The following is a 26407-nucleotide window of genomic DNA, read 5'->3' on the forward strand; positions in this document are numbered from 1 at the left end:
CACAGTGACGCCATCTTGGATATCCAGAAACCTCTTAAAGCTGAACGTGCAATTTAAAAATTTTGACCACAGATCAAAAATCCAGTCTTCCAGATTAATTTGGATTTATTCAAGGCCCAGATTAACCACAAAATTGGAGACTCTGGAGAAAGAGATTCCTCAGGTACATGATTGCCTCAGGTCGGGGTAAAAAGACAGGAGCTGGACAAGTCAACACACTGCTTTATTCAGTAGATCCAAAAGCCAGCACTATAATAGCTGAATAAGGAATCAATTAATCATCTTCAAAATTTTTAAAAATAATTCGATGCTTATTTTAACTTCAGAATTAACAAATTCCTTGAAAGGGCTAAATTTAACAAAAGTATCCAGCAGCCCGGAGGACCTGTCAACTCCTTGATTAATGAGCTGTACAGAATGGCTGAAGACTGTGATTACAGAGACCTGAAATCTGAGCTAATCAGGAATAGAATCGTTGTAGGAGTGGTGGATGATGCTCTCTCAGACATGCTTCATGCGAAGGAAGATCTAACCGTTGAGAAGAAGGGCAATCTGAAATATCTTTACAGCACAGATTGTTACTAAGGGAAGAAAGCAAATCATGGTACAAAGTAAATCCCACTGTCCAGTTAGTGAAACAGCACAGAAACAGGAACACTCCAGACCAAGGGAAGCAATACCCTAATTGACCAGTAGAGTGACCACTGTGGAGCAAAAAGTCCCCACAGACGTGATCAATGTCTGGTAATTTCAGCCCAATGCTTTCAATGTAGCCAAATAGGACACTTTGGGAAGCCGTGCAAAGCCAAAACATCAAAACACACGGAAGATCCCAAGAGGATTCATGAGGTTAAGACAGCACATCAGGAGGACACACAACCATGCTTCTTGAGTGAGGTCAAAGATCCTAGATTTTCATTCTGGAATGCAGGCATCTTGGTTAATGGCCATCTCACACATGTTAAATTGGACACGGGAGCCAGTGTTACGGTCCTATCGGACAAAGAACTGTTGCTGAGTGACCTTTGGCTATGAACAACAGACACACCACTTTTTGGGCCTGGAGGAATCTGACTTCCGGTCATAGGCATGATTCCGGAACCATTAAGGTATGGCGGAAAACAAATCTTTGAGCTGATGTATGTCACTTGTAACTTTTTCAACAGGCCTCCATTAGTAATGAGAATAAGATATGGAAAGGTTAGAAAGCCTTCACACCGCCTGAACCTATGAACTCAGAGACTTGAGGGGAGAGGGCACGGGAGTTGGGGTAGTAGTAATGATGTAAATACATGTGGTAAATTGGGATAACGTAAATATGTTGGATAAAGACTTGAGGGGAGGTGTAGTTTAAGTGTCTGGCACATAAAGGGTTAACATGGGCCTGTGTACCGCCCACACAGTTATGTAAGAGAACATATAGTGTTGGACAGAGCCGTGTGTAGAAGCAGGCATAGAGACAGCTCTTAACTTGGACCATTATTGTACCTAAGGTTTCTAGTAATTAATAAATGCCTCCTGTTGAACTACCTAAGACTGCGAATGTGTTAATAAGACCCACCGAACTATGCTCAACACCTTGCAACATGTACAAATGAGGATTATAAAGCCTCCAAGGATATTTTCCAGCATTGCCATCATTGAACACAGGGCCAAATAATGTCCTTCAAGCCTACGCATCCAGCATTCAACAGTTTGTAGGGTAGAACGCTAAACGTTTTCATGCTGCATGATCTGTGTGATCGGTCTCCAAGAGAGCAATGCCTTGCAGACTCCAAAAGGAAGGACCCTCAAATATCTGATGCAAAACTCAGCATCCATTTCAGCAGTGAAACCAGAAAATACTGGAAATACTCAGCAGGTTGGACAGCATCTTGGAGAAAGAAACAGAGTTAATGTTTCAGATTGATGATCTTTCAGCAGGGCTCTCCAACAGAAATTGAGAAGCCTTCCTCCTGTATTTAAATGACTGTAAGTTAAGCTGGGATCAGGAGTGTATTTCTATGATAGGTAGAAGTCCCTCTATACATCCAAATCAATACCGAAGATAAAGGGAACTGCTTTCATATAAACTTGTTTGGCAAACCTCTTTGTTTAGGGAAAGAGTTGAGTTGTACATCATTTTGAACATTGTGACAACTCAAATGATACCTATTGCAATTCATGTTGCTTTGTGTGTTAATAAAACCTTTTTTGATTTGTTTAAAAGTGTGTTTTCTTGAACATATTGCTCCTTAAAACACATTTAATCCAAGAAGAAAGGAACGATTGAATATAGCTTTTGGGCCAAGAGGTAAATTATTACTAATTGTATAATAAAATAACTTTAAGGTGCTATGAGTCACTTCCAGAAAATTCAGGCCAATAGTTTATTACTTCAGCCATTTCCATCATCTGCAGAGAACCACCATATTGATGTAAAGTTGTAAATATTCAATGATTTTATTATTGAGTTACAACAATTTGCATTTATGTAAATAAAGAATGAACTTGCCTTTGTATAGTGCCTTTCATGACCCCAGGATGTTGCAAAGTACTCTACAGCCAATTAAATATTTTTGAATTGCCACTGTTGTAACCTAGACTATGTGGTAGCCAATTTGTTTGTGCAATTTTGCTGTGCACAAACTATAGATAAATGATCAGATGATCTACTTTAGTGTTGTTGGTTGAAAGATAAATGTTGGCCAGAACTGTGAGCCAAGGCTGGTACTAAGGAGCATTTTTGATGTAGAAAAGTGTCCCAAGGTACTTCACAGAGTTAGCAAGGAATGGAGACTGAGCCATCAAGTGGACCTTTAAAAGCAGGAGAGAAATAAAGAAATGGGGGTAGAGCTTCCACTTTCAAGGTTATCAGCAATCCTGCCACAAATTTCCTTCAATTGTGCAAGTTTTCTAAATTGATTTTATAGTTTCAAATTTTTGCTCAACTTGTATAATCACAAACATTTCAGTATGGCTAAGTAGCTCTCTGAATACTTCACAAAAGGGTGTCTACTAGAAATATATAAAAACTAAATACTGCAACATTCCTGTGCACCATGAATCATGGAAATCTCTTTTGGTTTTTTTTCAAGGAAGTAAATTCAACCAAACTCGGGGCTCTTGCTCAGGAACCAAGCGGCAGAGAAGTTATTCTGTTGGACTGGGCCGAAGACACTCCAGCCATGATTCTGAGGATTTGGATGATTTGTTTGAATCAACAGGTAAAGGTATAACTATGAGTAAATCATCCTATCAACCACTCTATATAACCAAATTGAAAATGTGTTCAGGTTGGTAAAGTACTGAAAAAACTTCTTACTTTTATGCTTTTTATCTCTAACTATGCATTTTCCCACATCTCTCTTTTTCCCTATATATCCCAGTGGACCTCTTCACTTTCCTCCATGCAGGAATTTGTAGAGGTAGCTTTCCCTTTTATTTTATTTCGCATTTAAAATTAACCTGTTAATCCATTTAGGGTTATGTTTGTTTAGTGATCCCCTGCTGGTTCTAGGATTGTATTAATCAAGCAAGCAAATCCAACTTTGACCGAGCAAAAACAGTTGGACATTTGGACTTGACAACAGAAAATGTTTTAGGTACCAAAGTGGGTTATAGACATTTACAGCACAGGAGGCCATTCGGCCCATTGTGTCCACACAGGTCAACAAAGGTCTGACTACACTGATCCCAATTTCCAGCAATTGGCCCATAGCCGTGGAAGCTTTGGCAATGCAAGTGAATGTCTAAGTACTTCTTAAATGTTACAAGAGTTTCTGACTCAACCGTCCTTTCAGGCAGTGAGTTCCAGAGTCCCACCACCCTCTGAATGAAAATATTTCTCCTCAACTCCCTCTTAGCCTCTTACCTTAAATCTATGCCCTTTGGTTATTGACTCCTCCACTAATGGAAAAAGTGCCTTCCTATCCACTTTATCTATGCCCCTCATAATCTTATATACCTCTATTAGGTCCCTTCTCAACCTTTGCTGCTCCAAGGAAAACCTCAGCCTAACCAATCTTTCCTCATAGCTCAGACCTTCCAGCCCAGGCAGCATCCTGGTAAATCTCCTCTGCAACCTCTCAAGTGCAATCACATCCTCCCTCCAATGTGGTGACCAGAACTGCACGCAGTACTCCAGTTGTGGCCTAACCAGCATTTTACACAATTCCAGCATAACCTCCTTGCCCTCATAGTCTATGCCTCGGCTAATGAAGGCAAGTATCCCGTGTGCCTTGAGATACTGTGTTATTGATTGCTCACTTCTAAATCTGCCCTCCTGTGCACAAAATTTCTGCCACATTTGTTAACTTAAAGCTGTGACTACGCTTCAAAAAATGATTCATAAGCATTTTGCAATGTCTTAAATGCACTATGTAAATACAAGGGGAATTTTCCTGTCGGCGACTTGGGGGCGGGGCCCGCTCGCCGACGGGAAAATGAACCCCTGACATCATCCCGATCCATTTAAACATTGAGGAAGGCGGGCAGACAGCGAAATCAGCTGTCCGCCCGCGGACCTGTCAATGGCCAATTAAGGACATTGACAGGATAATTAAGCTTGTTAAGTGCCCTGCCCGTCCAACCTTAAGGCTGGCAGGCAGGCCGGGAGCCCCAGCGGGCTTCTGAAAAAACATGAAACCTCATCCACTGGCGGGATGAGGTTTCATGTCCGTTTTTAAAAACTTCAATAAGGTTTATGTGCTTCTTATTAACATGTCCCATCTCGCACAGCGCTTCCTGTTGGGCAGGCTGCTGGGTGGGCCTTAATTGTCCCGCCCACTCAAAATGGCGGAGGGCCACGTTTCGGCGGTGGAGTTTGGCTGCCTGCCCACCGCCGAGCCGGTGGGGCCTGCACGCCCACCAAGGGCAAAGTTCTGGCCACAATTTTTCTTTATTAATTCATTACACCACACTGCCTTGCCCCCTTACCCATCAACATATATTGATCGACTAATAACAACTGACCAATCATTAACTTTGAAAAAGCAGTAGAAATTTGGAATACTTTTCCAGCTTTTCAAGTCACAAGTAATTAGTTGTCTCATACTGTGATAGGTTTCACAATAGCAGCACAGGAATCTATCTCAGTTTTCATCCTGATCAATGAACTTGGATATCTTTTAGATCTATGGGGGAGTCAGTAACCAACCAGTGTTGAGAGAAATAAAACTGCTCTTATCTGTATAATTACTTTCTCCTTTCGTAGATACTATTAGAAAGTGCAGCAAAGGTAGGAGTTTGCTCTCTGTAATGACCTTTCTAAGTCATAGTGACTTAATGATTTTATTCAGATGCAATAAGTCCTGTTGGACAGTAAATGGTCATCACTAATTTATCAGCAATGCCAGTGAAGAAGGGAAAATCATTTTACATTCCAATATTTATAACTGAAAGCAAAATCCACCGACATGCCTAACATCATACCCAGATCTGTCCTTTTTTTTTTCAGGCAAGGTCTTTTTGATCATTTGTGCCTGACAAATTTGTGCCAGATCATTGTTCGTTGAAGAGCAGTGAGATAAAAAAAAGTTGATTTAAGTGTGAATGTCTGTGCACAATGTTTTTAGTATTTAATTTTTTATTATAGGAGTTTCTAAAATTTACAGGAACTTTTCTGGCAGGCATGAGATAGGGAAAAGTGTACATTGGATGAAACTAAACTGCAAGGATAAGATGTATTTCTGCTCTTTACAGAAAAGGAAGAAATTCCAGCTTCACCAACCAGCATGGGCTCTTCCTCATCCTCTGGATGGGAAAAGCAGAGTGTCCTAGATGGTAAATAATACACTTATGTTTAATAATTGCTTTGTCACAACCTGCAGTTCTTCCCTATCAGATCTTTGCAAAATTATTATTGATTGAACCACATAATACGATGTCACATGGAAATGTTCTAAATATGCTGAAATTGGTTGAGCACAATGGAAAATAATTCATAATTTTGGCTTCCCTCAGATTCATACTTTGTTTTTAGAACGTACTTTTCTTTTCACAGCCTACAATGCTGCATATTCTAGAAAGACCTTTGTGCTTTGTTGTAACTGTCAGTAAAACCTCAAAGTTTTGAAATACAGCATTTTAATACTTTGGAATGAATTGGTTGTTACCTAGGCAAACAAAGGCATAAAGGGATCACTACTGTTATTACTGTGAGTAAGGAGAGGTAAGGAGAAATTAGGGTGAATCAGCACAGAACACTTTGGGTGGAATTTGTCGGGGGTTTTGCCTGCTGGTTGGAGAGCCAGCGTGAGATCTGCACTGCCTCTTTTTGGGAAGGCTCACGGAACCACAAGTCAGTCAGGCACTGGCGAGGCCACTGATGCGCCTTCCTCTGGAATCAAGACCCCGGGGGCGGACGTCTTGCCCACTGAGAGCTGCCAACCAATCAAAGGCTGGGTGATCTTGTGCTCAGCAGCACCACAGAGGTGGTGATGGCTGCTACAGGAAAAACACCTACCGGAGTCCCAGGATCGTGGAGTGACCCAGGCCACAAGTAAAAATTTGGAGGGGTTGGTGGTTTTGCGGGGTGGGCGCTGCAGTGGGAGGAGTAGTGGGGTCAGCAGCAAGGGCAGGAGGGTGGCTCTCAACAGGCCAGCTCCCCTCCTGAAGTCAAATCCCTTGATCAGGCACTGAGTGCCGTTGATTGAGGGACCCACTGCCCCCAGAGGTGACAAGCTGGGTGCACGGTTTTAGCTGCTGTGCACACCGCATGTTGACAGGCCTGCCTGCAGTTGGGTTAATAATAGCGGTGGTGGGATGAGGCACTTAAGTGGACATTAATTGACCACTTAAGGGTCTCAATAAGCAACGGGTCGGGAAGATCGACCGTAGGCCCTTCAAACCCAGAACTTAATGCTGGCGGAGACGGGAAGGTGGCAGGGTTTGAGTGCGCCTCCATCCTACCCATATACATGCCCTTCCTGCTTCCAAGCTCACCACCAGCGAGAGCAGAAGATTCTGCCCTTTGTTTCATGAAATAGTTGAGTCAAAGAGCACTGCCTTGTTTAAGGGGAAGTGATGCAAATAAACATTTGAAGTAGAGGAAGATACAGGGTTATGAGGTGAGAGAATGCAGTGACATTCATTTCAGATTGCTCTGATAAAGAACCAGCATAGACATGATGGTCTGAATGGCCTCCTTCTGTGCTGTAAGTTTTCATGTGCTTAAGCGTTGGAGCAACATTTGAATTTACAATGTTCTGACTCAAAAGCAAAGAGTACCATCAGCTGATCCTTGGAGAAAAGGCTGGATTCCAGATTTGTATGTAGCGCAATGCCACTAATGGTGCAATCAACCAAGAGAATTGATTCACATGAGGCTGATCAAAGAGGAAAAATTTTCCCCTTGTCCAAAGTTTATACTTCTTAGTGTTTAGGTGTGCTGACCTTCTCTGAAGACTTGGCCAAGTAATTATTAAAATAACCCAAAATAAAGCAAATGCCCAAATGGTGCATCTTGATCCTCCTGCTCTGAGTTAATCTTGTAATATTTCAGTAATTAAATTGTTTTTCATCAGAATATGTATGATCTGTGCTTGTCATCTGCTTCCTATTTTGAGTATTGAACCTCATTTGCACACCTCCTGTCTTGGCAAATCAAGACAAATAGGTCCAACTGGGAGTGCAAGTGAGTATTTTGATTAACTGTTCATGAAGATTATATCAGTTCTGTTGTCATGTATAATCATGCATGTTGCCCTGGTAAGTGCATACTTCTTCCCTTGAACTTGTTTGAGGATTTATTTAAAACCCAATGCTGAATGATGAAAGAACAAATTTATTAAAGTTATGAAAATGTTATACATACAGGAGCATTCAGCAACTCAACCTCTGCTTACAAACTCCATCTTGCAGGCTTCCAACTTGTGGAGATGAAATCAAACCAATTGTTCAAATTATAACATTAATACAATGGGGATAGCTTTCTTAGTATGTGTTATCAATTTTTTAAATTCATTCATGGGATCTGGCCATCGCTGGCTAGGCCAGCATTTATTGCCCATCCCTAATTGCCCTTGAGAAGGTGGTGGTGAGCTATCCTTCTTGAACCATTGCAGTCCATTGATGATTTACCAATACGTACTGGCAGTGGTTGGGATTCATCATCACCAGTGCATACTTTGAAAATACTGATATCAAGGGGATGTCTCTAAATTGGATAATCAAACTGATATATTGTTACATAGTCAAGTTAAATTTTCATTATTAAATTGGGATAAAACAACTAATAGTACAATAGAGTTTATCCTTCTATATTCCTGCAGCTCCACTTTGTTCTGAGGGAACGTTCTGAGCTATATGATACTAGGAGCATTACTGGTTATTGGTGGTGGGATGTGATGAACTAAGTGTATTGCATAAGAGAAGTATTGTACATTGGTGTGTTTTAGCTTAACTATACTTTTTCTTATAACACATACTGAGTAAGTCTGGCCACGACATCATTGGCACAAAAGCAAACTATTGCGCATGTTGAAAATCTGCAATAAGAACAGAAAATGCTGGAAATAGTCAGATGTCTGGCAGGGTCTGTGGAGAGAGAAATGCTGCACAGATTCTGCCAGTTTCTCTGTTTCTCTCTCCACAGATGCTACCTGACTTGCTATTTCCAGCATTTTTTGCCTTTTTAAATGTATTCTTTGATGGAATGTGTGTGTCACTGGGAAGGCCAACATTTGTTGCCCATCCCTAAATAGCCTTGAACGGAGTGGTTTGCTAGATTATTTCAGAGGGCAGTTAAGAGTCAATCACACTGCCCTGGGTCTGGAGTCACATGTAGGCCAGACTGGGTAAGGGTAGCAGACTTTGTTCCCTAACGGACCGTAGTGAACCAGATGGGTTTATACAACAATCGATGACAGTTTCATGGTCACAGTTACTGAGATCAGTTTTTTCAATTCCAGAATTATTAATTACATTTTAAATTTCACCAGCTACCATGGTGAGATTTAAATCTGTGTCTCCACAACATGAACCTGGGCATCTGGATCACTAGTCCAGTGACATTACCACTATGCCATCAGCTTCCCCTTCTCCTTCTGAGAAGGTGCTTTCAGTAACATGTTAAAGATAGCACAAGATAGCTGGTTAAATTTTCAACTTGCCACTCAGGCACAAACCTCTGATTATGGACTAGCTACCCACTATGCAAATCACCTGATTTTAATTTTGATTAAAATAAATTAAAAGAAAAATTGTGCAGTTCCTTTGATTGGGAAGTCAATCCACAATATGGGTTTTATGCCCAGGCAGCAAGTCTGAAAGTCTACCCCAATGTGTCTAAAATGAAGGGACAATAATACCTGAAGTGAAAATATTTTGTGTGCATTAGAGCTGGCACACCCATTAATTATGTGGTATGGAATTTTTTTTTAACTGATGTGAACAGTTCCCAAATTTTGTATGGCTATTAAAATTACACCCGGGTATAAATGAGTTTAAGAACTTGGTTACAAAGAAGAGGTGATAACATTTGATTTGATTGTTAAATCCTTGTTAAACAGCAATTAATGGGAATAGTGCAAAATCATTTCATTCACACAAATGCATGCATTTCACATATTTGAAGTTGTACTAAATCACTGAAAGGAGCTGGCAGAGTTGAAAGCATTAGCAATGCTGGAGATAGCTTATGGAAATAGTCTCTCTCTGTGAATATATCAACTTTCTCTTTGTTGGAGACCCTGGAGGAGAATTAAAAGCAAGGGATCACTGCCCAGCGGTACAAGTGCATTGGAGGTTGGCTTTCACAACTACCTGAGGCACCATGTATAATATGTACATTCCAGCTGAGGAACAGTGTTTGCTGAATTTGTGTTTGCTGAATTTGTGGCTCAGAAGAGCTAGATTCTCTGAACTGTGATTATTCCTGCCATCAAGGCTGTAGTTAAGATGATGAGGAGGCAGGGAACATACTGAAAGTTAGCTCCTGAGAGACATGGCTCTTTTAACTTAAAAAAAAAAGGCTCAGCGTCCACCCAAGCAACCCCAGCCCTCTTAGTAAAAAGCTTACAATTACATATTTGTAAGCCTGAAGTATACTGAGGCATAATTTGAGCAAGAAGCTTTAAAACAATGTTTCCACTACAGTGATGGTGCTATACAGTATGATCCGCAGTGCGAGTTGGCAGAATAATTGTAGTATTTTGTCTTATGCACAACAAAAAATCTTTTTTTTGTAATTAAAGATGACTGCAATCACTTTAACCATTGTTGAGTAACTGCTTTTATTAACACAAGGGTGTGTTGTTCGTACATTACAACAGTGACTATACTTCGAAAAGTACTTTATTGGCTGTAAAGTGCATTGAAAAGTCCAGTGGTTGTGGAAGGTGCTGTTTAAAACAAGTCTTTCTTTTCGTCTAATAATGTATTTAACATTTTGTCACCTCACATTAGCTGTACCCGTGAACCAAGTTTATTCTTATCTACAACTGCTAAGTGATGCACTATTAGGAGTAGATATGGAGGATAGCTGATAGGTTTCTTGAAGACAGGTTTGTAATGTTGTCAGCTGCTTGCCTCTGCAGACCCTATGTAGCAAGAGGTTATCTAATTCCATTTCTGGGACCTCCATGCTTTGAGATGGTTCTCTTGTCACCTCAGACGTAACCATATACCATTTTGGTATAGCTTTGTCTACAAGAATTCTGTACATACACTTGTGCTCCTCATCTATCCATGAATTTCTTTCAAAAGATTGATCTTTTCTTCTGTGCATTTGACCTATTTTAGCTTCTGCTTTTAAAAATGTCGCCACAAGACTGCCAATTTTGGCAGAAAAACATACTCTGAAACCAATTTAATAAAAACACAGCTGCTTGACTACACAGAAATGTGGATTTATGTGCAGGCAGCATTGAACAAATTTGCTTAAAAGGGCCTGCAAACGCCTGGATGTGAGTCCTACTCCATCGCTGTGATAATAGCAGGGTAGGACTTCTGCCTTCTAACAAGTTACACCCTGTCAGAATTCCTGGAATCGGATCCATTTGGAGGAATCAGCTGGGTTGCTTGTATTATTAATGATACAGCTAAGATGCCCACTGGGTGAAAAATTCCTGCAGGACTTTGCCAGTTTCAGAGTGCTGGTGGTGCTAGATAATCTTAGTCGTCAAAAAGGTGTCTGGCTTCTAAAAAGACCATTTTTCCAGGGTTTCTGGTTCTTTAGAAGTTACAGCAAACAGTCAGGTTAACCCCTGGGAAAATGAGTCTGCTTTATGACCGAGTGGAGTGGGTATTCAATTTTCTGAGAAACCAGAACATCAGAGATTAATTTTCTTCTTGTCAGACTTGATGAGTTTAATAAGAGTCCATTTTATTCATATCTTTACTGCATTCTTATAAATTCAGCTTAACCTGTATATTTTCTTGATTCATCTGAGAAGTGCCTGCCCCATTAATAAAAGGCTTATAATTACATATTTGTAAGGCTGAAATATACTGAAGCATAATTTGAACTTGTTAAAGCAATTGCAACTAATCCACAGCCAATTTGTTGTGCCTTCAATAATCATCATTTAGGTATCTCAATAGGCATGTAACTGCTCCGACAGTGTATCAAGCAAATTCGTGTGGAATTTTGAGAGCTTATGGAAAGAATGAGGAAACCTAGAGATGCCCATTTCCTGGAAGAGGCTCTTCAAATTACTGTGGCTGGTAGAAATTCAAAATTCCCATTATAAATCAAGAAGGGTTACCAACCAGCAGACAGGGCCCATGCATAAGAACAATTGGCCTAAATTCTTTTGCAGCTACAGCTTCACGACTGCATTTTCTGCCCTTTTTGAATACTTCTGAAATATTTTTGTTAACTCTTGTGTTCTCCACTTTCAGAAAATGACTGGATAAATTCAGGTTAACATTACCCTTCTCCAAAACTACATTCAGGAAAACATGGATGGTAGATACAACTCCTTGCACAGCCATTTATAGCAATGCAAGTTAACTGGCAGTCAGGTCCAAATGTAACAATGGGAGAGAATTGACAAGTCACTTCATTGCTCACTTTGACATTTCTGCATGCTGCTTTCTGAATTTCAGCTGACCAAACAGAGCATTTAAACTTGTGACCTATACATTGCTGTAGACCTTTCTACCTGCAAAATGTTCTCATGCAATGCATACTGTTCTTTTCTTTGCTAATGAAGATGGTCTTGAACAGGAAACAGTGCACATGGACTGGTGGTGGGACTTAGCTAATACCTACTGTGAAGGGCTCACCATGGAGATCATTGACTGGGAGGCTGAAGTTTGTGGAGACAACAATTCTCCTGGTTTGTGCAAATATATATTTTTGTGCAGCAATGATTTATATTTTTGTCAAGATTAGATCAGTTTCTGTGCTTTTCCATGAAATTTACATGTACTTTCATTGCAACAATATGCCCTGAGCTCATTCTGTGCTTTTTTTTTACAGAATGTCTAGATGTCCTGGAACAGGAGTCAGGCATCTCTGCAATGCAAGGCTCAACTCAACACTCTGAGCCATCCATGGCACTTGAACCAGGCATCAGCCCAATTATAGATACTTCAAAGAGATTTTATGAGTTTAAGCAGGAGGCACAGAGTGAGTCAATCATTGTGGTTGAGGAAGGGACAGAGGTAGTGACTGAAGAGGAGCTACAGCTATTAAGGATATTACAGCATAGGAGAAGGTCATTCGGCCCATTATATCTGTGTCCGCTCTCTGCAAGAGCAATTCACCTCATCCCACTGCCTTGCCAATTTCCTGTGGCCCTTCATTTTTTTCCTCTTTAGGTTTTCAGTTCACTTTTGAAAGCAACAATTGAACCTGCCTCCACCATACTCTCAGGCAGTGCGTTCCAGATCCTAACAATTCACCGCATGAAAATGCTTTTCCTCATGCTGAAGTTTAGCATGGTTAAAGGGCCCCGCTGAGTTGCTTTGTAATTCTAGCCTTGTACAGTCACTGATGAACATGTTTGCTGTCTCCCTGCATGAAACAATGTTCGCTGGTTTTAGTAATGTTGCAATTTCTACAACCCAGTTGCAATTTCTACCAGTAGCATGCAGCAAAAATTCATTGCTTTGCAGACTGTGATTGACCAACAAGTGACATAATTGCCATCTAACAATGGATAGCTTAGACACACAGTTGGCAAGCACAGTTTGAGCATCTTTCTGATGATGCCAAGGTACTTGCATCCATATTTAAAAATAAATTTGAGGCATTTTGTAAAGCACGGGGGACAACAAAGGAATTCCGAGAACTTGTAGCAGGGCCAACAGTCTGCTCACGAAGATTAGTGATGTCAGGACTTGGCATCCAAATGGCAGCTGTGCAGATGGGAAAAGGTGACTGTCTCCCAATCTCCACTTTCTTGGCAGCATACGTAAGCAGTTTTGTTTGATACTTCAATTTCTAGGTGTTCAAGCATTTGTATATTTATAATTAAATTAATTGGTATTTCTTAAGGTATTTTTCTAATAAGAATAACTTCCCAACTCAAAGACACTTTCAAAGCAAAAACAAGGCAAATAATCCACTACAATAAAGCAACGATCATTTTAAGAACAATCATTTTAATGAAGTATTTGCGGATAACCCAGAAGGCAAAATGGTATATAAAATGTGTGCATATGCAGTTTGTACCTTTTGAAAGAACATATGTTGGAGCCAATTTTCTCCCTTTCCTTTTCTCCTCTTCTCTGGTGAAAATGCTGGCCCTTTACCAGGATGTGGTTCTGCATACATTAACAACCTCTCAGTATCTCATCTTACTGGCCATTCTTCATATGTGAACCTGGACAATACCAACAGGCAATCTAAGCATGCATACACAGAGCTTAATGGATATGATCAGAACTGAGATTGTTGGTTGATTGGTCCTGATCAGGGATGCTTAGGTCAAGTGCTGCTCGCCGGCAATCAGTTAAGTTGTAACAGAGCAGATATTGAACTTGGGATCTTTTGGTGTGCTTTCAGAGTGTCTATTGACACCACTGTGTCAGACAATGACTTGAAGGAGGGATAAAAACAGAAAATGCTGGAAGTACTCATCGAGTCAGGCAGTGAAGAGAAACAATGGGTAGAATCTTACCTGTGGTGGGTGGGCTTTGCGGGAGCGAGCAGCCAATTAAGGCCCGCCCAGCGTGACGCATGACCGATAGCACTCAGCGCTACCTGTGCGGGCGGGGGGGGAGAAGGGAGAGTCGGGGCCTGAGCTCTTCCACACATGCGCATACGCGTGAAAGAGTGCAGCAATCTCCCTAAGGCATGGAGGTGCCTCAGGGAGATTAAGTGGATAGTAAAAGTTTTTTAAAAATAAAGTAAAAAATTATTTAAATATGTCCCCTCGTGTGACAGTGTCACGTGAGCTGGGACATGTTTGTGAAGTTGACAAAATTTATTTTTTAATTTTATAAAACCTTCAAGAAACCTCATCCCGCCCGTGGATGAGATTTCCTAGAAAATGCGAAGGCCGCTTGGGCTCTTTGCCTGCTCGCCAACCTTAAGGTTGGACGGGCTGCGTTGTTAATAGGGCAAATTGCTTTCTTAATGGCCTTAATAGGCCACTGACAGTTCGGCAGGTTCGCAGCTGCTTCCAGCGCGCGCCTGCCGAACGCAATATCAAAATGACGTGTGATTACATCATCTCGCGTCATCTTATGCGTCGACGTGTTGGGCCCGCCCCTGCACACCAATGGCAATATTCTGCCCAATGTTAAAGGGCTGGATTTTCATGAAGAGTCACAGACCTTTAAAAACAGTACCCGGGATTCCTGGCTCCATTCCCAATGCTCCCAATTTTCGTCAGTGTGGGATAAGAGTGCGGGCATCAGGCCTACACCCTGCACTCCCAAGCTGGCCAGCTCCATTGTGGGGATAGACATCTCCTGATTCTCCACAATCTTCATGGAGCTGGGCTAGCTTTTCAAGGAGTTGTGGCTCACAGCCCTTCAGAGATGTCGTGAACCACAGTCTGTGGGGACCTTTTGAAAGATAAGTTCAAAAGGTCTTATCCATGCCCCCATGCCACCCTATGCCCTTTCATCCACCCCAATGGCACCTCTTACCTTCCATGTCAACCTGTGGCACTTCCATGCCTATTCATCCAGTATACACTCCGTACAGAACCAATGAACCCCATAGTAACAATGGCATGTGTAAAAAAGCTTTTAAAAACCAATCACTCATTCATTACTTGCTTAAAAACCTGCTTTAATCGCAACCCTTAAAAGTGTCAATCAACCAAACTGTTAAAATATCAATAGCAAAAACTGCAAGCACTTGACATCTCTTTATCTTGTGTAAATAAACATCGAGCCACTGAGAAATAGATCTAAGAGATTAAGCTGTTAATCAAGCAATATTTTCCCTTGGGTGCAGCTTGGAAATACATTGCCGTTCCTTCACTGTCACTGGGTCAAAATCCTGGAACTCCCTTCCTAACAGCACTGCGGGTGTACCAACAACGTATGGACTGCAGTGGTTCAAGAAGGCAGCTCACCACCACATTCTCAAGGGCAACAAGGGATGGGCAATAAATGCTGGCCTAGCCAGCAAAGCCCACATCCCATGAATGAATAAAAAAACCTGTTTCCACAGGCTAATGGATGTCTGGGGTCTCAGCCAAGAATTCATAATGATGCTTTGGCTGAAAGCCCAAACATCCAGTAGTTTATTGAAACATATGGTAGAGGTATAAAGTTCTTGCATTTTCTGCTATCGATACTTTAAAGCTTTGGTTAATTGTCACTTCTATAGGGCTGCAGTAAAAGCAGTATTTTAAAGCAAGTTATGAATGAGTTTTTTTAAAAGTTTTTTTACACATGCCACTGTTACTATAGGGTGCATTGGTTTTGCACAGAGTGCATACTGGGTGAATGGGCATGGACGTCATAGGTTGGCATGGAATATATGAGGGGCTATGGTGTGGGTGGAGGGGTATGGGTTGGCATGGAGGATATGAGGGGCCATTGGGGTGGTTGGAAGGGCATAGGTTGGGTTGGAGTATATGAGGCACCACTGAGATGGGTAGAGAGACATGGGTTGACATAGACGAGGCATAGGGAGCGTGTGAAGGGTGAAGGATAGAGGGATGTTTTCTGTTTTATTGCTTTTATTACAACTGGGACAAAGTCCCAGAGCACTGAGGCAGGCCTTTAAAACAGGCCACTTCAGCACTCGTCAGCTCCTGTGGTCGCCTCTGAACTGTTTATAGGGATGGTGGACCATCTCCAACTAGCAACCCCCCACCCCCTGCACACCCCCGAACTTGAATGCCACCTTTGCTGGCACTTTCTCCTGAGGCAGGCACGCTGAGTTGGGAAATTTCCCAACTCCTGCTGCTAACCTCTAGGATGAAAATCCAGTCCAATGTATCAGGTTGATGAATTCATCACTTATCACTTTAACTTGTTTCTCCCCACAGATGCTGTCTGAGATGCTGAGTATTTCCAGCATTTTCTGTTTTTATTGCAGAATTTCCCCATCTGCAGTATTTTGCTTTTGGCTTGAAGATGGGGCAATATTTACAGCAGAACTCATAGCATATAAAGTCTATTTACTCAGCAAACAGAGTCTGCTTAAACAACACGACAGTAAACAGTCTGCAGAGGCTATTTAAAAAGAGTCTCTACAAACTGCAACAGACAGAAAATGACCAAAACTGTAGCAATGTCACCTATTAAAAGCAGGGTGATTTCTGCAGCTAACTGCAGTGAGTGGAGGATAGTTCAACAAAATCAATCCCAGTTAATTGCAACAGTGATTTACAGGAGGTTAGCCAATCATCTCCATTCTAGCCAGTATATCGTGATGTTACTACATGCAGTTGTATGCATTGCTTAATGTTAGACTGGTTAGTACTAGCTGCTAGAGCAACAGGGGAGCTTTATATCTATTTTGTGATAACAAACAAGTTTTAAAATATCAGAAAATGATAAGATTATGCATGGTTAAGATTTTAATTGGGGATGCTTGATGATGAAGCGATTACTATAATAGGTATTGGGAGCGAATTGTTTTTAAATTGGGACGTTGGATTTGTATGCTTGGATAAAGCATAGTTGCATAACTTATACACTGTACAATGTAGTTTTCTTGGACAATTTTTATACATTACAGAAATAATCAATTGTGATGATTGTGAATGAAACCCGAAACTTTTGCACACCACCTCCCTCTACTGGTGGGACAGGTGTATTTGATGCAAATTTCTCCATGAAACTAATGCGACTTCAGGCTTGATCTACAAAATGGACAAAATGCCTGTTGTCATGTTAATGGGTAGCCTGCAGTGATCTTTAAGGCAAATTTAATCAAAGTTCTGCTGGTCTTCGCAAAACTTTTTATTCTATCAGTCTGATATTGTTAGGTTGAATGTAGTTATGTAATTTGCAGTTATCCATTATTTGACATATTTGATTATGTGGAATGAGTTACAAATGTTAGTGCTACAGTGAAATCTAAGTCCAAACTTCTGCATCTTTAATCAATTTTTTTTTGTTTAAATGTAGATTTTAAAACTGGAGTCAATAGGAATCGGGGGGGAAACTTTCTACTGGTTAAGATTCATACCTAGCACAAAGGAAGGTGGTTGTGGTTGTTGGAGGTCAATCATCTCAGTTCCAGGACATCACTGCAGGAGTTCCTCAGGGTAGTGTTCTAGGCCCAACCATCTTCAGCTGCTTCATCAATGACTTTCCTTCCACCATAAGGTCAGAAGTGGGGATGCTGGCTGCTGATTATGAAATGTTCAGCACCGTTCACAACTCCTCAATACTGAAGCAGTCTGTGTCCATGTGCAGTAGGACCTGGACAACGTTCAGGCCTGGGCTGATAAGTGGCAAGTAACATTATCATCTCCAACAAGAGAGAATCCAACCATCTTCCCCTGACATTCAATGATATCACTGTCACTGAATCCCCCACTATCAACAACCTGGGGGTTATTGTTGACCAGAAACTGAACTGGACTAGCCATGTAAATACTGTGGCTACAAGAGCAGGTCAGAGACTGGGAAGTCTGCAGCGAGTGACTCACCTCCTGACTCCCCAAAGCCTGTCCACCATCTACAAGGCACAAGTCAGGAGTGTGATGGAATGCTCCCCACTTACCTGGATGAGTGCAGCTCCAAAAACACTCAAGAAGCTCAACACCATCTAAGACAGAACAGCCTGCTTGATTGGCACCCCATCCATCACCTTAAACAGTCACTCCCTCCACCACCAATGCACAGTGGCAGCAGTGTGTGCCATATACAAAATGCACTGCAGCGACTCACCGAAGCTGCTTCGAAAGCACCTTCCAAATCCGCGACCTGCACCACCTAGAAGAACAAGGGCAGCAGATGCATGTGGACATCAAGCTCCCCCCTGCAAGTTCCCCTCCAAGCCACACACCATCCTGACTTGGAACTATATTGCCGTTCCTTCACTGTTGCTGGGTCAAAATCCATGAACTCCCTTCCTAATAGCACTGTGGGTGTACCTACATCACATGGACTGCAGCGGTTCAAGAATGTGGCTCACCAACACCTTCTCAAGGGCAATTAGGGATGGGCAACAAATGGTGGCCTAGCCTGCGATGTCCACATCCCATGAAAGAATAAAAAATATTTTTTAAATCACTTTATCTATACTCACTCTACCTATGCTCAATCTCCCCCCTCCAAAAGTTGTCCTTACCTCAACTAGGCATCAGTTTCAGCTTACCCAAACTAAGAATCCGACACAAACATTGAAATTACACCAGTCAAGATTTTCAAATCATGTTAGCACTCATCCATAAAGCCTTTATTTAAATATCAACAGTTTAGTGCAGGGGAGCAAATAGCACTTAGTGTTCAAGACTCATGGCAGATCACTTACGAACCTCTATCCTTGAGCTGGAGAAATGTACTGCCTGATATTTGAATTGGGTGGACATAGAAATAATGATATTGTTTTGGTGAGTTAGATGCATTTGTGAAGTGCAGATGGCATTACATAGGCATAAAGGTAATAAAATTGATTATGACTTTGAATCTGAAATTTTATAGTTTCAAGGAACTATTGCAGCATTGGGATTACATTATGTTAGCATATCACCAGTAAAGACAATATTATTATTGAGGATCTTTTCTACATTGAATAAGAACATAAAACATCCAAATCAGAGTTGCTGACACTTAAATAATTTGCAGTTTGACTTCAATATAAAATAACAGCATTTTCTGTATTCTTCTAGGTAATGCACAGAGCCCTTCAACAGTCTTGGTACGATCACAGAAATCATTTGAAAGTTTCTTTGGATCCAGGTACCTGATTAATTTATTCTTAACTGTGTATAATCAAAGTGGCAGCGATATGCTGTTTATCTTACAAAATGTGGAACACAGAATTTATTCCATCTAGACAAAATAACATCTCAGTTAGAATTACATTTTAGTGTTCCACTGATGATAAAATAATTCATAAAGGTGGACTCATTTTCAGTGAGCACTGGCTCAAACAATAGTAACTCCTTTGTGGCTACCAATGCTTTCTAGGCTGTCAATAGTATGGTCCACCAAATAGATGGGCAAAACTGCACATTGCCCACAAATATTTGTAACACATTGTTGATCCAGTTAGTTTGGTTCTATCAGAAAGCACAAGTACTAAAAGAGGATTAAAGCCAAGATAGCCTGGCTTCACTCTCTGAAATGCTCTGCTCCGCTCGTGTGAATCCAACTATTGATTCACTCAAGTCGCTAACCCACCTTTATTCGCTCTACAAGGTTTAACCTGGGAAGGTACAGAAGCCCTAGTCAGACTGGAAAGTACATACCAATAAAATCCAACTGTCTGTCTGCCAAGCTAGACACCTCTCCCGAAGAAGAGATTAATAATTATCTGCCACTGGTAAGAAAAACTTTGAACATCTTTCTCTGGTTAACTTTTATAGATTAAAATTGTGAATCCTTTATTTAAGGCCTGACAACATGAGCTTTTGCTACAAAAGCAAATATTAGTTTATGTCGTGTACTACCCCTGCGCAGAAGCATAATTGCTGATTTAAGTGTAATTAATAATAGTGCAAGATCAATCAGAACAATGCCGGCTTCTTGCAACAAACCCACACCCAATTAGTCTTAGCATGGATTTTGTTGCCTCTAATTCAATATTGAGAAAGTCAACCCAAATAAAACTGAGATTTCTCCTTGATTACTGAAGAAAATCAAGTGAAAACTCAAGGATGTTAATCTGGCATCCTCCTTTAAGGACTCTCAATCTAATGTTCATCTTTAGATAATATTCTGATGGTATCAGTATGGCTGGAACTATTGAGTTCTATGACCAAGTTAGGAGGGGTGAGCTGACTTGTTTCTTTGTCTCATTCCTAGGTTGATTATAACAGCTTGTATTTAAAAAAAAGTGATATTGCCAATTTAGTATGTACTTAACTGTATATAGCTCATTATAAGAATTAAGCCAGTCAGATTCCTTGAGTTAACAAGTAAGAAGTTGTATTACTTTTATTACTAATATAATAAAATTACTTTTATTATTAAAATTCACTCGGGTAAAGATACAGAAATTATTAACACAAAGGTTTAAAATGTACGAATATGTCCAACTTCCCACTATAGCAAAAAACATACACAACTACCCCAGGCATGCTCAAAAATAAATAAAACATTTCCAGAGTATCAGATGTTAAAACTTGGCCAAGTCCTCCTCCTCAAGGTACCATGCCTTAAGAGGGTTTTGCCAACCATGGACTTCCATTGGATTGGGGCAACCATGGACTTCCATTGGATTGATCCATGATTATACTTGGCAAAGTACTGCAATGGTTTACCATTGCCTTCTGCAATATGGCTGACCAGGAAACTCTCCCACTCTTTATTCCCTGCCACCATGCATACTGGATGGATCTACAGACTGATAATCAACCTGTTTGGTCACATTATGTACACACTTTACATGGTCATCAAGCATTAAAGCAGGACTTGAACCCAGAGCATCTGGCTCACTGCGCCACAAGACCCTCCCTATCTTGACCAACTAAAAAAGGTAAAGTCAGAAAAAGTATTCATGGATTATCCAAATGCTTGTTCACAACTAGAGAGTCACTTTCCACGATGGCTGCTGGTAATTTAGTTTCTCATTGAAGCGGTCGCTATGTAGTCATGGCTGGTTGATTCTTTTTTCTCTTGAAGGCAGGGGTGTTGAGTTGTAATCCTCCTTTAAGAACTCTCATTTTGCAGCAATGAGGTCTTCAGGTGGGTTCTCAAACCACAAACAGGGCTCAGCTTTGTTGAGAGAAGTTTCAGAGAGAGAGCAGGTAAGGCAGTTGCTCTGACTGTCCTTGTGGCAGCCTCTGTCTGTTAGTTCAAATCCAGTATATTTTACACCCAAGAGCTGGATCACATGGCCTCTATATGATTTCAATCTGTGGCTTACCTTAGCTATTGTTTCTGAGAGCTCTAAGTGACTTGTGGCCTTCACAAATGCAACTTAGTAGCTTCTGTACGCCAGTGTCCTTTGTTTAGCACAAAATGTTCTTTTCTATATATCCAGCAGATGACATAACAAATTAATATTTTATATAGCACATCTTTGTAACAAGAGAGACTTGTTAAATGGTCATTCTGACATCAAAATTCTACAAGTACCTCTATAATAATCAATCCCTTTGTAACCATACATTAAAATGAGTTGAACATAACATCAACAGATTTTGATAACACTACTCTATATATGCCACATGGGAAATGTGTATGGAGTATTTGTAGTAATTTCATATAAAGCATTAAGTGCTTTACATTTGGTGTTTACTCTTAGAAAACAGATGTGGCATGGACTTGAGACAGAGGCCGGGATTTTCCGTGCCTGCCGGCGTTGGGCATGTTCGGTGGTTTGAGCAGACAATATGGCGCAATCGGTTTCACAACAGTGTGAAACCAGTTCGCGATCATCCACTCAGCCTGCAGATGGCGGGCCATGTTCTCCACCATCGGATGTCGGGAACCTCATTGTGATACAAGAGGGTATCATTATTAGGCCAGCCTGCCGGAATAATCCCCCCCACCAACATGTTTCACAACAGCACATAAGTGACATGCACCTGGCGGGCTGCACTTCACTTGGGACTTCAAGGTTTGTTTGCTTACCTTGCTTCAGTCAGCACACACAGTCATCAGCGCCAGGCTTCACAGACATCACTTTTAGGGGGGCTTACAGCAGGTCTCTACCTACCAGATCAGCCATATGTCGGTGGCTTTTCAATGGCTGCGGGGCAAGGGCTTACTTGGCGAACAGGGAGAAGTGGCCTCAGGCAAGGGAGGAGGCTGCAGGACGGGGCGATACTGGGGAAGGAGGGTATCCCAGGGTCTGTGCGGGAGCACATGTTGACCTGTGCAAGTGGCGTCAAGATGGTGATGCCTGAGGGGGCAGTCTCCAGAGGAGATGAGGCCAGATGGACATGTGAGGGTTTGTGTGTGAGAATGGGTGGTGATGTCCCTTGAGCTGGCAGTGAGTGAGATGCCAGTGAATGTGCAATGGACTTGAGTTTGTGAGTTTAGAGTGCTGAGATGGTTGCCACACCCTGGCTGCATGGATGAGGTCATTCATCCTCTATCTGCATTGGATGGCCAACCTCTTCTGTGCAGCATTGGCACTGATCACCACTGCCATTGCCTACCAAGTCATAGTGGTAATGTTACTGCCCCTCTGTGGCCAGAACCGGGGTAGAGGACATCACAGCGGGCCTCCATGGCATCCAAAGGGCCCTCGAGGGCTGCAGTCTTCTTGTCTTTTGGGGCCATGTCTCCTTTGCTGCAGTTCTGGGCTGGAAGCACTGAGCGCAGCTGTACTTTAAATGTGGTGCCTGGTGTGATGAAGCGGCGAGGTGATGGCATGGCAGGCGCATCGGAGCCTGCCCACCATGGAAATGACGTGTTTCCTGGGAATGCATAAATAATATGGCAGGTTTGGGATGAAAATCCGCCATTGCAGCCAGAGGGTAGAACATTGTTTTACCCGCCCGCTACCGCACTTAGTGCAAGTCTGGGACGATTCCGCCCAGAGATTTCTGGACTGATTTATTAAAGGAATGTAAAGACAGGAGAAACATTTTATGATGATTTCACAACTAACCAAACAAATGACTTTATAACGCCTATGGATGCAGTTTAGGATTTGGTCCCAGCTGAATCATCAATTTTGTCAAGAGTATGTCAAGAGTTTTCTATGAAGTAAATTAGATTTTGGTTTAATTTGTTTTTAATGTTTAATCTCTCAAAGATTAACATTTCCAAAATGTCCAATTAAGCAAAAGTCAGGTTTATTACACATTCGCTACAAATGTGACTATCAAATATATCCCAACTGAGGACTGCTTGGAAAAATGAAATACATATACAGAAGAGTATAATTACCTTGCACTTTCTTATTTCAGGTGCAATTACAGTTGGCATCTGGAGCATTTCTCCTTAATGAAGCATTTTCTGAAGCTGTTCAGATTCCCTTAGATCGACTGAGAAGGGCCTCCCCTTTCTCGTGTCATCGAGCAAGTCTCAGTCCATCTTCACGTTGTATGCCTTCACGTGCATCGAGTAGCAAAACTGAAACTCTCCTTGGAAGGGAGATCTCCATCCACAGTCAAAATGAGACTGAATTTTGTGCTAGTAAGAAGAATATCCAGTCAGTGTCTGAAAAGGATCAAGGAAATAATGAAGAAAGCACAAAAAGTTCAAAGAAAATTACATGGTCACATCTTGAGGGTGTTTTTGCTTCCAATAGTTCTCCAGCAAGCCTCTACCATTCATTCAGTGTCAGTACTGATGGTCTGAGCACCACCTTTCAGCAAGTTGACAGTGGCAGGGGCTCTGAAACTGATCTATATGAAAACTCACCAGTCACCTCTGAAACTGGTGGCACCTTTTACGAGTCTGCAAATGATCTGAACACACAGTATGATGATTTGGAAGGGATGAGCTGGGCAACTGCTGTGGCACTGGGGTGGCTTGAACATCAGTGCGCTGGTTACTTTCTGGAATGGGAGCTCATTGCTGCCAAGGCAGACACATGGCTACATTCACAGCAGCTTCCTGAACATGTAAATGTCAATGGACTGAAGGGAGCAACTAGACATCTTTTCCTCTTGCTCCGTCACTGGAATGAGAACATTAAGCTCAACATGTTGTGTTATAACCCAAATAATATGTAAATACAGATGTTCAATGAAAATATATGTACTTTATAATAGTTTTAAATTGCAGCACTGAAAATTAAATTATAGTGCCTGATTGGAAAAATAAAATATATGAAATTCTGCTGCACCTTTGGATAAAATGTAACCTTTTTGGCATTTCAGTGAATATTGTGATTGTAGCATTCTATTAATTAAAATTGTATGCTGCAGATTTCAAAATATATACATCCTTTCTACCACATATATGAAAAAAAGATTCTGATACTGATGGTTGAATTAGAAATATAATAACAGGCCTTGATTTATATAATAATCTTGAAATAAATGACAACATTGATTTTATATCACTTTTGGTGGAAGTATTCTGTTGCAATTTTAAAATGTTGAGGCGTTTGGCAGTTAAATGGTATTAATACTCCCCATTTTTCAGCTCACTCACCAGCTATTGATTCCTAATTTAAAGTTGGTTAACTTGTTGACGAGGCATTGGTTTTCACCTTGATCAATAGATGGCATGGTTCATGACATTAGAATGGGACATTATGGGCCCAATCTTAACTTTAAATGAATAGGTTCTGAGTGAGTTTAAATCGGGTCCTATAAATTCGCAAAGGAAAACAGACATCACAGTCTGAATTTTAATCTAAAATAAGGGAAGTTTGAGTGGGATGCGGTTGGGAGCATGTGGGGGGAAATTAAAGTTTCAAAAATCTGTTTGCCCTATCCAACTCCACCTTCAACCCACCCATTTCCACTTTTATGTAATCCAGAAAGTGGAGAGGGAATAGACCTGCTCCAAGGAGGCAGGTTGCAAATTTAAATATGATGAGGTTACAAGCCTCATTGCCATGTAGGTTTTGGTCAACTTTATCTACTGTTGGCTGGGTTTCCCAAGCTTCTGGAAAACTGACAGGTTTTATCGAGGTGAGGGCTTGGTGGATTCAGGAGGTAAATGCATTCATATCTACCTCTTGGATCCAGGAAGACTCCACAATTGAGCATTCCCCATCAATTCCACCTCCCCCCACCCCCCACCCCCCCGGCCCACCTTCAAGGTCTTCCCTCCTACCATAAGACCGCCACCATCAGCATGAGGCCCCGACTTCCAATTCACTCCCTACTCTGAAGCATCTGATTTCCTCTTCACCTGCCTTCGAACTCCGATCCCGCTGCCATCAAGGCAACCCACCCAATCAATGCTCTGGCCCCCTCCCTGCATCCCCAATGCTGGCTGACCTCCTGTTGTGACTGAAAAGCTCCTCACCCCAGTGGAGGCCCTACCTACCAATCTGGGCAGGGAACTGATCAGCGACGTCACTGACAGGCTGGAGTTAAAATTCCACAGTGTGTTCAGAAATCCTGAATTGCGGGTTCCCAATGACTTCCTGACCAACCCACTCCCTATGGTCTGGTCCGTAAAAGAACATTCTGCCATTAATCTGTTCTGACAGCCGGGCAAAAGAAAACGCTGTCCATCAAGCAGCTAATCTAAGATTTGTCTGTCATTGTCAAATCCACATTGTTGTAATGTTTTGCCTGCATAGTAACAGGTGTATTTTCATAACAAAAAATAAAAAATACCTGGAAAAACTCAGCAGGTCTGGCAGCATCGGCGGAGAAGAGTACAGTTGACGTTTCGAGTCCTCATGACCCTTCAACAGAACTGATTTTCATATATTTTCATTGTTGTTTTTTAAAAATATAGGCCAAAAGATTCTGCTTTGGGCGCAACCGGCAATCTGGGGGCAAATTGTGTTCAAAGTTGTGCTAGCTTAAGTTTTTTTGCTCAAGTTTCTGCTCCAACTTATTTGGATATTATTGAAGACAAAACTTTGCATGAACAGGAGCAAATTGCCTTAAGGAGTATCCTTTGCTATACTTAAGGGTGATAACCTGATGCAGTTTTGTTAATACAGCTGAAAATGGGTTCATCACAAAGAACAAGCATTTTTAGTCAGAGCTTCTATAGTCCACCACCTGTGAGTAAATCAATTTTGAATAACTGAAAATGATTTTAAACATTATACAGAATCATTTATTACATTGGTGTACAGTAGTCAATTTCTTAGTAAATTTAAAAAATCCTAAAAACTTTTAAAACATGCGTATTATTGCTCCTGTGCCTGTAAAATAACAGCATAAGTTTTAGAGCCTCCAAGAAGACCCACAAGCAAATGCAATTAGCAGAAACACTCAATGGGGATTAATTTGATTTGGGGCCAGCTTTGTGAGATGTGCAAAAGATTGCGGAAACCTGATTTACAATGCAC

At 41.3% G+C, this 26407-nt stretch overlaps 1 protein-coding gene across 14 annotated transcripts in view; it reads left to right on the forward strand.

Annotated features, from left to right (window-relative positions):
* vwa5b2 (von Willebrand factor A domain containing 5B2) overlaps positions 1-24479 on the forward strand; it is a 147172-nt gene extending 122693 nt beyond the window's left edge. For 11 of the 14 annotated variants that reach the window (XM_078564040.1, XM_078564051.1, XM_078564050.1 and 8 more), the window contains 7 exons: positions 3078-3206; positions 5683-5763; positions 12138-12263; positions 12407-12556; positions 19185-19254; positions 19717-19840; positions 23382-24479. In XM_078564040.1, coding sequence (XP_078420166.1) covers positions 3078-3206; positions 5683-5763; positions 12138-12263; positions 12407-12556; positions 19185-19254; positions 19717-19840; positions 23382-24152 — 1451 coding nt within the window. In that variant the 3' untranslated portion in view covers positions 24153-24479. The remainder of the gene's footprint in view (positions 1-3077; positions 3207-5682; positions 5764-12137; positions 12264-12406; positions 12557-19184; positions 19255-19716; positions 19841-23381) is intronic. The other 3 variants (XM_078564053.1, XM_078564054.1, XM_078564052.1) reach the window with 2 other exon arrangements.
* Positions 24480-26407: the final 1928 nt, after the last annotated feature.

The sequence above is a fragment of the Cetorhinus maximus genome, chromosome 19, assembly GCF_964194155.1.
Source record: "Cetorhinus maximus chromosome 19, sCetMax3.hap1.1, whole genome shotgun sequence".
NCBI classification, from domain to species: Eukaryota; Metazoa; Chordata; class Chondrichthyes; order Lamniformes; family Cetorhinidae; genus Cetorhinus; species Cetorhinus maximus.